This window comes from Mus pahari, chromosome 5, assembly GCF_900095145.1.
Source record: "Mus pahari chromosome 5, PAHARI_EIJ_v1.1, whole genome shotgun sequence".
In the NCBI taxonomy this organism is placed as follows: Eukaryota; Metazoa; Chordata; class Mammalia; order Rodentia; family Muridae; genus Mus; species Mus pahari.
In genome coordinates, this window is record NC_034594.1 from 73,923,907 (window position 1) to 73,938,234 (window position 14,328).

The 14,328-nt window shown below is 39.1% G+C and overlaps 1 protein-coding gene across 1 annotated transcript in view; it reads right to left on the reverse strand.

The window, feature by feature from the left end:
* Nucleotides 1-4,182: 4,182 nt before the first annotated feature.
* LOC110322431 (solute carrier organic anion transporter family member 6A1-like) overlaps nt 4,183-14,328 on the reverse strand; it is a 69,776-nt gene continuing 59,630 nt past the window's right edge. Inside the window, exons 12-13 of the mRNA XM_021199102.1 lie at nt 13,507-13,644; nt 4,183-4,346 (exon numbers count right to left, since the gene is read on the reverse strand). Coding sequence (XP_021054761.1) covers nt 4,207-4,346; nt 13,507-13,644 — 278 coding nt within the window. The 3' untranslated portion in view covers nt 4,183-4,206. The remainder of the gene's footprint in view (nt 4,347-13,506; nt 13,645-14,328) is intronic.

Genomic DNA, 14,328 nt, shown 5'->3' on the forward strand with positions numbered 1-14,328 from the left:
GAACATGGGGCCCCCAATGGAGGAGCTAGAGAAATTACCCAAGGAGCTGAAGGGTTTTGCAACCCCATAGGTGGAACAACTATATGATCTAATCAGTACCCCCAGAGCTCATGTCTCTAGCTGCATATATAGCAGAAGATGTGTGGGACAAGATGTGTAGGGGACATTCGGGATAGCATTTGAAATGTAAATGAAGAAAATCTCTAATAAAATAAATTTAAAAAACCTAAAATCTTTGAAGAGAGAAATTGAAGATATCAGGAAATTAAAAGATCTCCTATGCTCATAGATAAGTAGGATTCAGAAAGTAAAAATGGCTATCCTACTAAAAGCAAAATACAGATTCACTGAAATATGCAAAAAATTCTAACACAGATTTTGAATGACAATTTTCAGATTCTCAAAGAAATTTTCTTCCCTCCTCCTCTCTCCCTCTCCCTCATTCTCTCTCCTCTCTCTCCCCCCCCTCTCTCTCTCTCTCTCACACACACACACACACAACTCTAAGAATTAAAAAGAATTAAAGAACTGTTGGAAGCATCACAATTTCAACTTGAACTATAGATCCTTAGGAATTAAAACCAAATGACATTGGCATAAAGCAGAAAAGTTGCTCAATGGAATAAAACTGAAGACAGACATAAATTCACACTTTTATAGAACCCACTTTTTTATAAAAAAGCAAGAAACACACATTAGACAGAGGAGAGCATCTTTAACAGTGTTGCTCAAACAGGATGTCTGCATATAGAAGATATGCATACATATCTGATTCTTATTAGTCACTCTGTACACAACTCAACTCCAAAATGGATGAAAGATGTTTAAGTTAAAACATAAAACCATACACACTGCACCTGATAATTGAGGAAGGGAAGTCAAGGATAATCGTGAACTCACTGGCCCCAGTGAAGACTTCCCGAACAGAACCCAGGCAGCCTCAGTGCTGAGATCAACCATTGATGAATAGAATCTCATGAAACTGAAATTTTATTCAAAGCAAAGGACACTGTTAGTGGGAGAATTGACCATCTAGAGAATGGGAAAAGAGTTTTACCAACTTCACATCCTATAGAGGAATAATATTCAAAATGTGTAAATAATTCTAGAAACTATCAAAAAACCAAATGAACTTATGGAGTACAGATATAAACTGAGAACTCTCTATAGAGGAAAATCGAATGGCTAGGAAACAAAGAAATATTTATCATCTTTGGCCATTAAAGAAATGCAAATCAAAATGACTTTGATAGTCCATTGTAAAACTAAAAGAATGGCTAAGATCAATAGCAAAAGTGACAGGTCGTGCTGGCAATTATGTGGAATAAGGGAAACACTCTTCCATTGAGGGCAGGCGGGAGTACAAACCTCTATAGCTATTATTGGAAAACAAAATGGCTGTTTCTTTGAAAGTTGGAAATCAATATACCTCAAGATTCAACTATAGCATAGCATAGATTACAAGGAGGTGTCATCCTACCACATGGACACTTACTCAGCCACATTTATTACAACTTTATTTATAATAGCCAGAAACTGGAGACAACCTATATACTTCCCAACTGAAGAATGGATAAAGAAAATTTGTTAACTTTACACAATGTATGACCCATCTGTTAAAAAAAAATCTTGGAGACAGTGAGGAGAAGGAATGGGATAAGGAACTGTGGGAGGGAAGACCAGGAGGGGATCAGAGACTGGAGTGTAAAAAATTAAAAATAATGAAAATGTACCACCTCTTCTGTATTCATTCCTCTGTTGAGGGACATCTGGGTTCTTTCCAGCTTCTGGCTATTATCAAGAAGGCTGCTAGGAACGTAATGGAACATGTGTCATTATTACATGTTGGATCATCTTTGGGCATATGCCCAAGAGTGGTATTGCTAGATCTTCCGGTAGTACTATGTCCAAGTTTCTGTGGAACCGCCAAACTGATTTGCAGAGTCTTTGTACCAGCTTGCAATCCCACCAGCAATGGAGGAGTGTTCCTCATTCTCCACATCCTTGCCAGCATCTGCTGTCACCTGAGATTTTGATCTTAGTCATTCTGACTTGTATGAGGTAGAATCTCAGAGTTGTTTTGATTTGCATTTCCCTCATGATTAAGGATGTTGAACATTTTTTTCAGGTGCTTCTCAGCCATTTGGTATTCCACAGTTGAGAATTCTTTGTTTAGCTCTGTACCCCATTTTTTAATAGGGTTATTTGGTTTTCTGGAGTCTAACTTCTTGAGTTCTTTATATACATTGGATATCAGCCCTCTATCAGATTTAAGATTGGTAAAGTTATTCTCCCAATCTGTTGGTTGCCTTTTTTGTCTTACTGACAGTGTCCTTTGCCTCATAGAAGCTTTGCAAGTTTATGAAGTCCCAATTGTTAATTCTTGATCTTACAGCACAAGTCATTCAGGAATTTTTCCCCTGTGCCCACAATGGAGTACTAGGCAGGTATTAAAAACAATGAATGTATGAAATTCTTAGACAAATGGATGGATCTGGAGATCATACTGAGTGAGGTAACCCAATAACAAAGGAACACACATGATATGCACTCAATGATAAGTGCATATTAGCCCAGAAGCTCAGAATACCCAAGATACTACTCTCAAAACACATGAAACTCAAGAAGAAGGAAGACCAAAGTGCGGATAATTTGATCCTTCTTAGAAGGGGGAACCAAATACCCATGAAAAGAGTTACAGAGACAAAGTTCAGAGCAGAGAGTGAAGGAATAACCATCCAGACACTGTCGCACCTGGGGATCCATCCCATAAACAACCACCAAACCCAGACACTATTGTGGATGCCAACAAGAACTTGCTGACAGGAGCTGATATAGCTGTCTCCTGAGATGCTCTGCCAGTGCCTGACAAATACAGAAGTGGATGCTCACAGCTATTCACTGGACAGAGCACAGGGTCCCCAGTGAAGGAGTTTGAGAAAGTACCCAAGAAGCTGAAGAGGTTTGCAGCCCCATAGGTAGAACAACAGTATGAACTAACTAGTACCCCCAGAGCTCCCTGGGACTAAACTACCAATCAGAGAAAACACATGGTTGGACTCATGTCTCTAGATGCATATATAGCAGAGGATGGCCTAGTAAGTAATCAGTGGGAGGAGAGGGCCTTGGTCCTGTGAAGGTTCTATGCCCCAGTATAGGGGAATGCCAGTGCCAGGAAGCAGGAGTGGGTGGGTTGGTGATCAGAGGGAGGGGGAGGGGATAGGTGATTTTCGAAAGGAAAACTAGGAAAGGGGATAACATTTGAAATGTAAATAAAGAAAATATCCAATAAAAAATAAGAAGTCAGTAGTTATAAAAAGTAATAAAATTTTTTTAAAAATCAAATGGAAAAAGAAATGACATCATGGGTGCTGGAGAGATGTGGTTGAGAACATTCATTGCTCTTCTGAAAGTCCTGAATTCAATTCCCATCACCCATATAGCAGTTTACAACTGTCTGATGCTTTCCTGTGATGTGCAGATGTACATGAAGACAAAGTACCCATACACATAAAATATATAACTGAATACTTCTTTAAAAATGACATCATGAAATTTGAAGGGCTTTTTCTCTTTTTCTTCTTCCTTTTATTGGATATTTTCTTTATTCACATTTCAAATGTTAACCTCTTTCCAGTTCTCCCCTATGAAGACCCCCCTATCCTGTCCCCCTCCCCCAGCCTCTATGGTGGTACTCCCCCACCCATCCACCCACTCCTGTCTTCCAGCCCTGGCATTCCCCTACATTGGGGCATCGAACCCTCTCAGGCCTCCCACTGATGTCCAACAATGCATCCCTCAGTGTTTTCTTATATCTTTTTATATTTTATTTTGATATGTTTGCTTGTTATGTGCTAGAAGGCTCTTCTAATGAAAGACATCTGGAGGTGAGGGGGTGTAGGAAAAACTAAGAAGAAAGGAGGGAATGGAAACTAATCAGTATATGTTACATGAGAAAAAATCTATTTCCAAGAAAAAATTATCTACATTAGTTATTTAATAATTCACAAAAGTGTACATTTCATAATATCTTCATTAATCTTAACATAGATTATATTGTTATGCTCATAATAAAAATTTTGGGAGGATATGAGTCATATTTTTAAATGTAACTATTCAATATTATTGCTTAAAATTATGAATATGATATTCCACTGACAAAGTGAAAGTATACAATTCTTACCCAATGAAGAAATCTTTTAGAAATTAAGCTTTTCTTTCTTTTTGTGCTTTTACGTTTTTTACAGGTGTGGCTTTGCCCTCAGTGATTTTTCCATTTACCACAAGATCATGTATATGAATTGCATAAATGTTCAACAAGACTATGACTAATTGGGAACTAATCCCTGAAATTAAAACAAAATAATAGTTGAAGTGTAATTTTACCGTATTTAACAAAAGTTTTTAAATGAAAATTGGGATTTACCTAGAAAAGATATAGTTTATTTCAGAAGGTGTTAATCAATTCCTCATTTACAAAATAAAATTAATGTTATACCCTTATGTCAAACTATATATTTTAACATGCTTACAAACTTTTTCATATTTATCATATAGCTCACAGATGTAATGTTTAATAAATCCATGAACTATGCTAAATTGTAAATACATAAATAAATACTTTCAAACTTTATTAAAGGAACTGAAACTTGCTTAAATGTTTATGTAGCGTAATTGTTTGAAATATTGATCACTTTTACTACACATAAACATTATTATAACTGTTTTATAATTTTCTTTATGTCTTAATTTTTAAAAAAATTACAAATATTACATAAAATAATTAAACTCCACAAATGAAATACCCTTTAATAATCAATATGGTGTATCAAATCAATTCCATTTATCTAATACAGTCACTTCAAAAGTTAAGAAATATTATTAATTCTTTTTCATTTATGGGCTATGTCATCTATCCTAAGAAATATAATCTCAAAGACATAATTACCTGTGATAGACAAATAATATTACCATGAAAATTATAAGTGATGAATGACTGTAATGAACATTTGGAGGCACAAAGTTTGAGAGAAGAATGAGAAATTATGAAAAATAAACCAGGTAGCTCCTTCCAAGAAGTGTGGCATGCTAGTAAAAGAATGTCTGACCACAGTGGAAAATATCCAGACAGTGCACTACATTTTTCCATGTTTAATAACTAAAGAAATAAGGAATTAAAATCCAAAGGAAGGGAGAACTTCATGACAGTGGCATGGAGTATATTTTCCACAGCAGATGGGAGCATGAGGTGGAAAACCACATTTTCACCCTAGAAGGTCCTGTGAGAGAATGGAGCATTCTGTTATAGTCTTACAAAGACTGACCTGGAATGATTGCACAGAACAAGGTCCAAAGAAATACCAAGAGGTGTGCTTAATATTGAGAGGGCAATATTCAAACAACCAAACAGTAATGATAGGCAGTGGGCAGCACTTGCTGTTTTGTTGTTTGTTTGTTTGTTTGGCTTTGGTTTTTTAATCATTGGAAATATCATTGTATTCTATGTAGCAGTATATAAACAATGCAAGCTAATATCACAAATGATTGATGAGTAGATGATTCGTCCTTTTAAATGTGTTTCTGTAAATACAACATGAATTGTTTCTGTATTCTAGCAATCAATTCATTAGAACATTCTGTATATGCTTTTTCCTAGCTAGTTTTTTAAAAAAATTATTTTATATATTTACATTTGAAATATTGTTCCCCTTCATGGGCCACCCTCTATTAGTTCTTCACCCCCTACACCTTCCCCTATGTATCTGAGAGGGTGCTTCCCTATCCCCCCACTCACTCCCACCTCACTCCACTATCATGACCCTTCTCTGGGGCATCAAGTTTCTAAAAGATTACATGCATCCGTTCCCACTGAGTCCAGACAAGGCAATCCCCTGCTACATATGTAACTAGGGCCGTAGACCAGACCATATATGCTCTTTGGTTGGCAGCTTAGCCTCTGGGAGCTCTGAGGGGTCCGGGTTAGTTGATATCGTGTTTCAACTTCCTTTGGGGTTGCAATCCCCTTCAGCTCCTTCAGTCCTTCCCATAACTCTTCCACAGGGGTCCTCGACCTCAATCCTATGGTTGGCTCTAAGCATCTGCATCTGTCTCAGTCAGCTGCTGGTAGAGTACCTCAGAGGACAGCCATGCTAGGCTTCTGTCTGCAAGCACAACATGGAATCTGTAACAGTGCTGGGATATGCCCATGGGATAGATCCCAATTGGAGCCAGTCACTAGATGGCCTTTCTTTCAGTATCTGCTCCATTTTTTGCCCTTGCATTTTCTTTAGATAGTAACAATTCTGGGTTAAGAATTTTGAGGATGGGTGGATGGCCCCATTTCTCAAATGGGGACCATGTCTATCTACTGGAGGTGGTCTCTTCCTGTTCCATCTCCTCACTGTTGGGCATTTTGGTTAAGATCACTCTCACTGGGTCCTGGGAGTCTCTCACCTCCCTCGTATCTGGAACTTTCTAGAGATTCGCCTGTGCCACCATCTCACACTGCTCTATATTTCAATTCATTCTCTTGACGCTCTGGGTATCCCTCCTGTCTCTCACCATACCTGACCCTTCACCTCCTTTTCTCCTTCCTCTCCCACCAAGTTTTCTCCCTCCCTCTATCTCCCACAATTATTTTGTCCCCCCTTCTAAATAGTATTGAAGTATCTGCACTTGGACTTTCCTTTTTGTTAAGTTTCATATGGTCTGTGAGTTGTGTCATGGATATTCTGAACTTTTTTGGCTAATATCCACTTATCAGTGAACACATACCATGTATGTCATTTTGGGTCTGGTTACCTCCCTCAGGATGAAATTTTATAGTTCCATCCATTTACCTACAAAATTCATGATATCCTTGCTTTTAATAGCTAAGTACTATTTCATAGTGTAAATTAGCAACATTTTCTCTATCCATTCTTTGGTTAAGAGATTATATGAGTTGTTCCAGCTTCTAGCTATGACAAATTAATGCTGGCTGCTATGAATATATTGGAGCATGTGTTCTTGTGATATGGTAGAGCATAGTTGGGTATCCACACAAGATTGGTATACATGGGTCTCCAGGTAAAACTATGTCCAGTTTTCTGAGGAAGTGGCAGATTGGTTTCCCAAAGTGGCTGTACCAGTTTGCAGTCCCATTAGCAATAGAGCAGCGTTCCTTTTTCTTCACACTCTTGCCAGAATGTGTTGTTGCTTGAGTTTGTGATCTTAGCTATTCTCATTGGTGTAAGGTAGAAGCTCAGAGTCATTTTGATTTGTACTTCTTTGATGACTAAGGATGTTGATTATTTCTTTAAGTGCTTTTCAGCCATTCGAGATTCCTCTGTTGAGAATTCTCTATTTAGTTCTATAGCACACTTTTTAATTGAGGTATTTGGTTTGCTGAAGTCTACCTTCTTGAGTTCTTCGAATACTTTAGCTATTAGCACAGTATCAGATGTAGAGTTACTGAACATGCTTTCCCAATCTGTAGGTTGCCATTTTGTCTTATTGACTGTGCCCTTTGCCTACAGAGGCTTTTTAGTTTCATGAGGTCCTGAATTTCCTGGATGTTTTTGGTAAGGAGCTTTTTATGCTGTGAATTTTCTTTGACCGAGGTGTCAATATCTTTTTTTTAATTATTTCATTAGATATTTTCTTCATTGACATTTCAAATGCTATCCTGAAAGTTCCCTATACCCTCCCCCCCACCCTGCTCTCCTACCCTCCCACTCCCACTTCTTGGCCCTGGCTTTCCCCTGTATGGGGCATATAAAGTTTGCAAGACCAAGGGGCCTCTCTTCCCAACAGTGGCTGACTAGGCCATCTTCTGCTATATGTGCAGCTAGAGACACAGCTCTGGGGGTAGTGGTTAGTTCATATTGTTGTTGCACCTATAGGGTTGCAGCCTCCTACAACACCTTGGGTACTTTCTCTAGCTCCTCCATTGGGGTCTCTGTGTTCTATCCTATAGATGACTGTGGGCATCCACTTCTATATTTGCCAGGCACTGGCATAGCCTCACAAGAGATAGCTATATCAGTGTCCTTTCAGCAAGTTCTTGCTGGCATATGCAATAGTGTCTGCGTTCTCTGTGGTATCTTCTGTACCTAAGATTCTCTCTTCCATTTCTTGTATTCTGTTGGTGATGCTTGCATCTATTTCTGCTCTCTTTCTTAGGTTTTCCATTAGCAGGGTTGCCTCTATTTGTGATTTCTTTATTGTTTCTATTTCCATTTTTAGGTTTTGGACCATTTTGTTCAGTACCTTCACGTCTGATTATGTTTTCCTGTATTTCTTTAAGAGATTTATTTTGTTTTCTTTTTAAGGATTTCTACCCCCTTGCCTGTGTTTTCCCATATTTCTTTAAGTGGGTTATTTATATCCTCCTTGAAGGCCTCTATCATCTTCATCAGGTGAGTTTTTAGGCCAGAATCTTGCTTTTTCAAGTGTGTTTGCATATCCAGGGCTTGCTGTGGTGGAAGAACTGGTTTCTGATGGTGTCAAATGACATTGGCTTCTGTTCTTATGCTTGCCTCTCTCACCATGTGCTTTATCTTTATTATCTGGTCTAGGTGACTCTGACTGAACCCTGTCCCTCTTTAAATGCAGTTAGAACTCTGTGACATGGGACTCCTAGGAGTCAGGCAGTGCTGTCTTTGGTTAGGGGACATCTCCTATGTCCCTGGTTAGAGCAGGCCTCCTGTGTCTCTGGTTATGGCAGACCTCTTGGGAAATATACAAGCTGTGGGTTACGGGAGAGGGGCAGGAGCACCTGGTCTGCCCCAGGTATAGGGGCAGACCAGAAGGAAGATGTGGCTCCAACAGAGTGGGGTAGGCCCGGTGTCCACTGGACCCCTTGATGGTCCCACCTAGGGCAGCTATTGGGGCAGAGGACTCACCTGTGTCCCTGGTTACAGTAGACCTCTGGGAAGATTGGCAGGCAGTGGGGTAAAAAAGAGGGACAGGCATGCCCCTCCATGTGCTCCCCTCTGTCTTGTTTTAATTCAGAATTTCAGTGGAACAAAAGCCAACAGCACTGAAAGACTTTCTATGTTTATAGTCTGGTTAGGAAAGAGCAAAACCACATGTTTGGAAGAACAAAACATAAATGTGGCTCAGTAAGCACTCGACAATGAGATTAGTGTGACCAAAATAGGAGTGAATAGTTGTGCATCGGAATAATGAGCAAAGGCCTTTAGGCTTCACCATGGTCATACAATCAAGTTTCTAATGCATAAATATCCAATCTGTAGCAATTCATCCCTGGCCAGTAAGATCTATGACCTTCCAAATGTACAATAAGAGAGTCCCATCCTCATAGTGTGTAGGAACCTTCAACATCCCTGCAAAGTTTGAATTCACATGTTTATCTGAGACTTGTGGAAAGCACTTTCAGATATGAGCTCTGCTCTGAACATCTCGAGAAAAGCACCCACAGTTCAAATCAACCTCAGAAACATTGTCTTCTATGTTCCTATAAGTATGGACTATTAAGTGCCACTTTAAAAAAAAATTCCACTTTTTAAAATAGAGTTATTTGGTTCTCTGGAGTCTAACTTCTTGAGTTCTTTGTATATTTTGGATATTAGCCCTCTATCGGATGTAGCATTAGTAAAGATCTTTTCCCAATCTGTTGGTTGCCGTTTTTGTCCTATTGTCAGTGTTTTTTGCCCTACAGAAGTTTTTCAGTCTTATGAGGTCCCGTTTGTCAATTGTTGATCTTAAATCATGAGCTATTGGTGTTCTGTTCAGGAAAATTTCCCCTATCCCAATGTGTTTGAGGTTCTTTCCTACTTTCTTTTCTGTTAGATTCAGCATATTTGGTCTTAAGTGGAGGTCCTTGATCCACTTGAATTTGAGCTTTGTACAAGAAAATAAGATTGGATCAATTTGCATTCCTCTATATGCTGACTGCCAGTTCAACCAGCACCATTTGTTGAAAATGCTGTCTTTTTTTTCCCAATGGATTGTTTTGGCTTCTTTGTAAAAATCAGGTGATCATAGGTGTGGGACTATTTCTGGGTCTTCAACTCTATTCCATTGATCTACCTGCATGTTTCTGTACCAGTACTATGCAGTTTTTTTTTTTTATCACTATTGATTGGTAGTATAGCTTGAGGTCAGGGATGGTGATTTTACCCAGAAATTCTGTTATTGTTGAGAATGGTTTTTCCTATTTCTTGTATTTCTGGGTTTCTTCTTATTCCAGATAAATTTGAGAACTGCTGTTTCTTTTTTTTTTTTTTTTTAATTTTTTTATTAGATATTTTCTTCATTTACATTTCAAATGCTATCCTAAACGTCCCCTATACCCTCCCCCTGCCCTGCTCCCCTACCCATTCACTCCCACTTCTTGGTCCTGATGTTCCCCTGTACTGGGGCATATAAAGTTTGCAAGACCAAGGAGCCTCTCTTCCCAATGATGGCCAACTAGGCCATCTTCTGCTACATATGAAGCTAGAGAACAAGCTCTAGGGAGTACTAGTTCATATTGTTGTTCCACCTAAAGGGTTGCAAAGCCCTTCAGCTCCTTGGGTACTTTCTCTAGCTCCTCCATTGGGGGCCCTGTGTTCCATCCTATAGATGACTGTGAGCATCCACTTCTATATTTGCCAGGCACTGGCATGGCCTCACAAGAGCAGCCACCAAATGCAGATATTGTTGCATACGCCAGCAAGATTTTGCTGAAAGGACCCTGATACAGCTGTCTCTTGTGAGAACTGCTCTATCTCTATGAGGAATTGAGTTGGAATTTTGATGGGGATTGCACTGAATCTGTAGACTGCTTTTGGTAGGATGGCCATTTATACTATATTAATCCTGCTGATTTATGAGCATGGAAGATCTTTCCATCTTCTGAGGTATTCTATGATTTCTTTTTCAGAGACTTGAAGTTCTTGCCATACAGTTATTGTCACTTTCTCCTTTCCAATTTATATCCCTTTGATCAGCTCCAAATAGCTCTATTAATAATGGTGTACAGAGCTAAACAGAGAACACTCAACTGAGGCATACCGAATGGCTGAGAAACACTTAAAGAAATGTTCAACATCCTTAGTCATCAGGGAAGTGCAAATCAAAACAACCCTGTGATTCCACCTCATACCAGTCAGAATGGCTAAGATTAAAAACTCAGGTGACAGTAGATGCTGGAAAGGATGTGGATAATGAGGAACACCCTTCCATTGCTGGTGAGTTACCATCCTGTACAACCACTCTGGAAATCAGTCTGGAAATTCCTCTGAAAATTGGGCATATTACCTGAGTGAGGACTTAGCTATACTACTCCTAGGCATATACCCCAAAAATGCTCCAACATATAACAAGGNCACATGCTTCACTATGTTCATATCAGCTTTATTTATAATAGCCAGAAGCTGGAAAGAACAATATGTCCTTCAACAGAAGAAAGGATACAGAAAATGTGGTACATTTACAAAATGGAGTACTACTCAGCTACTAAAAATAATGACTTCGTGAAATTTTTAGGTGAATGAATGTTACCTTAGTGAGGTAACACAGTCACAAAAGAGCACACATGGTATGCAATGATTGATAGGTGGATATTATCCAAAAAATTAAAAATCTCGGAATAACCACAATACAACTCATAGACCATAAGATACTGAAGAAGAAGGAAAAATCAAAGTGTGGCTGCTTCAGGACTACTCAGAATGGGGAAGAAAATAACATCTGGAAGTAGAAGAGAGGGATCTGAGAGTGGGGGAGGATGGGGAGGGAAAAGTGGGGCCGGTTCAGATAAGAGAGGAGATGGGGAAGAAATACAGAGGGTCAGGAATTTGCAATGAGGTATGTATCAGTGGGGGGGGGGTAACTAGGGGTATCTACTAGAAGGTCTGAGAAGCCAGGGTACCAAGAGGGTTCCAGGACCCAACAAGGAGGACATTAGCTGAAATAACCACCGAAGGTGAGATAGAACCTGTAGAGACTCTATCTAGTAACAGGAACAGCCCCCACTGAGGGAGTGGGGCTATCCTCCCACCTCAAAAGTATTAATCCAGAATTTCTCCTGTCAAAAGAAGTGCAGGGACAAAGAGTGGAGCAGAGAGTGAAGTAAAGGCCATCCAGAGACTACTGCACCTAGGGATTCACCCATCTGCAGACACCAAACCCAGACACTATTGCTGATGCCAAGAGGTGCTTGCTGATAGGAGCCTGGTATAGCTGTCCCCTGAGAGGCTTTGCCAGAGAATGACCATTACAGAAGTGGGTGCCCACAACCAAACATTGTACTGAGCACAGGGACCCCAATGGAGAAGTTAGGGCAAGGACTGAAGGAGCTGAAGGGATTTCTAACATCACATAAAGAACAATAATATCAACTAGCCAGACCCTCCAAAGCACCTAAGGACTAAACGACAAACCAAAGAGGACACATGGGGGCACCCATGTCTCCAGCTGAATATGTAGCAGAGGATGGCCTTATCTGACATCAATGTTAGGGGAGCCCCTTGGTACTGTAGAGGCTTGATGACCCAGCATAGTAAAATGCTAGGGTGCTGAGGCAGTTGTGGATGGGTGGGGAGTGAGTGGGGGAGCACCCTCATAGAGGCAGTGTGAGGGAATAGGGGGTTTGTGGAGGGTAAATTGGGAAGGGGGATAACATTTGAAATGTAAATAAATAAAATAACCAATTAAAAAAATCATTCCACTGCTTTCCTAACCCAAACTCCTAAATCCGCATTTCTCTAAACAGAAGCGTGATCGAGGTTGTCAGAGCAATACGCTAGTCCCTGGTAGCAACTTCTCTCTTAATTTGCATTTTGTTGCTGAGAAGAGATACCATGACCAAAGTAACTCCTACTAAAGGAAACATTTAATTGGAGCTTGCTTACTCTTTCAGAGGCTTAGTCAATTATTTGATGGTGGGAAGCATGTTGGCCTGCAGGTAGACATGGTTATGGAAAGGGAACTACATTTTTATTTGTGAGCAGCAGGTGAAATGTGTGCTACATAGACTCATGTGTGAACTGAAATATGAACATACATAGACTCAGTATAGGAAGCCTCAAGCCTGCCTCCACAGTAACATACTTTCTTCTGAAGGGCCAAACCTATTCCAAAAGGCCACACATCCTAATAGTGTCACTCCTTATGAGCCAAGCAGTCAAATACATGAATCTAGGAGTTGATACCTATTCAAACCACTGCACAACTACCAAGGCTTTATTCCAATTTATCTAATATTTAATACTGTAAACCTAAACAAAAACTTGTAAGGAAAAGCTTAATTTGATTGTATAAATGTAAATGGTTTAGCAAACTAAAATTATACCAGTTACCCTTTCTTAAAGCATAAACTAAAACATTGGCATACATTTAACATAATAATGCAAATATTTACATAAATTTGTAGTTCATGTGTATAAAATAATTCCTACACAATAATATGCATCTTTAATTATCAAGGTACTTATTAATAGTTAATTATTAACTTGGTTCAAATAATTGAAAATTCAAAAAACCCTATTTACTTAAATTGATATTCATATCACTTACATATTCCCATAAATTCGAAGACCAATATTTTCTTATTATAGATCCAACAACGTGATTTTTCTCCACATCTATTAATGTCCCAGTATATACAAGCTATAGCTGACGCCAGTTGAAACAAGAATGGAACAGGGATGGATGCTGTAAAAGAGCCAATGATTAAGTTCTTCATGAAAAAAAAGTTAGAGTAATTTCTTCTCAACACACACACAAACACACACACATACAAACACACACATGCACACACATGCACACACACACACACACACACACACACACACACACTATCCTCTAAATACACTATTTAAAATCTATAATAGACTTTCATCACTTTGCTCAATACCACTGGCACTGACTATCCTTATGCTTGCATATATACCAATGTATACCAATATTAGTGGTTTGTAATGATTTTAGAATTCTGTCCATGGTGCTTTTTTTAAACTAGATATCCTAAAGTAGTTTCGGAAAGGAACCCACACACCTCTGGTTACTTAATCTTTGACAAAGGAGCTAAAACCATCCAGTGGAAAAAAGACAGCATTTTCAACAAACAGTACTGGAACAACTGGCAGTTAGCATGTACAAGAATATGAATTGATCCATTCTTATCTCCTTGTACAAAGGTCAAGTCTAAGTGGATCAAAGAACTCCATGTGAAACCAGAGACACTGAAATATATAGAGGAGAATTTGGGGAGAAGCCTCAAAGAAATGGGCACAGGGGAAAAATTCCTTAACAGAACAGCAATGGCCTGTGCTGTAAGATNANGAATCGACAAATGGGACCTCATAAAATTGTAAAGCTTCTGTAGGGCAAAAGATA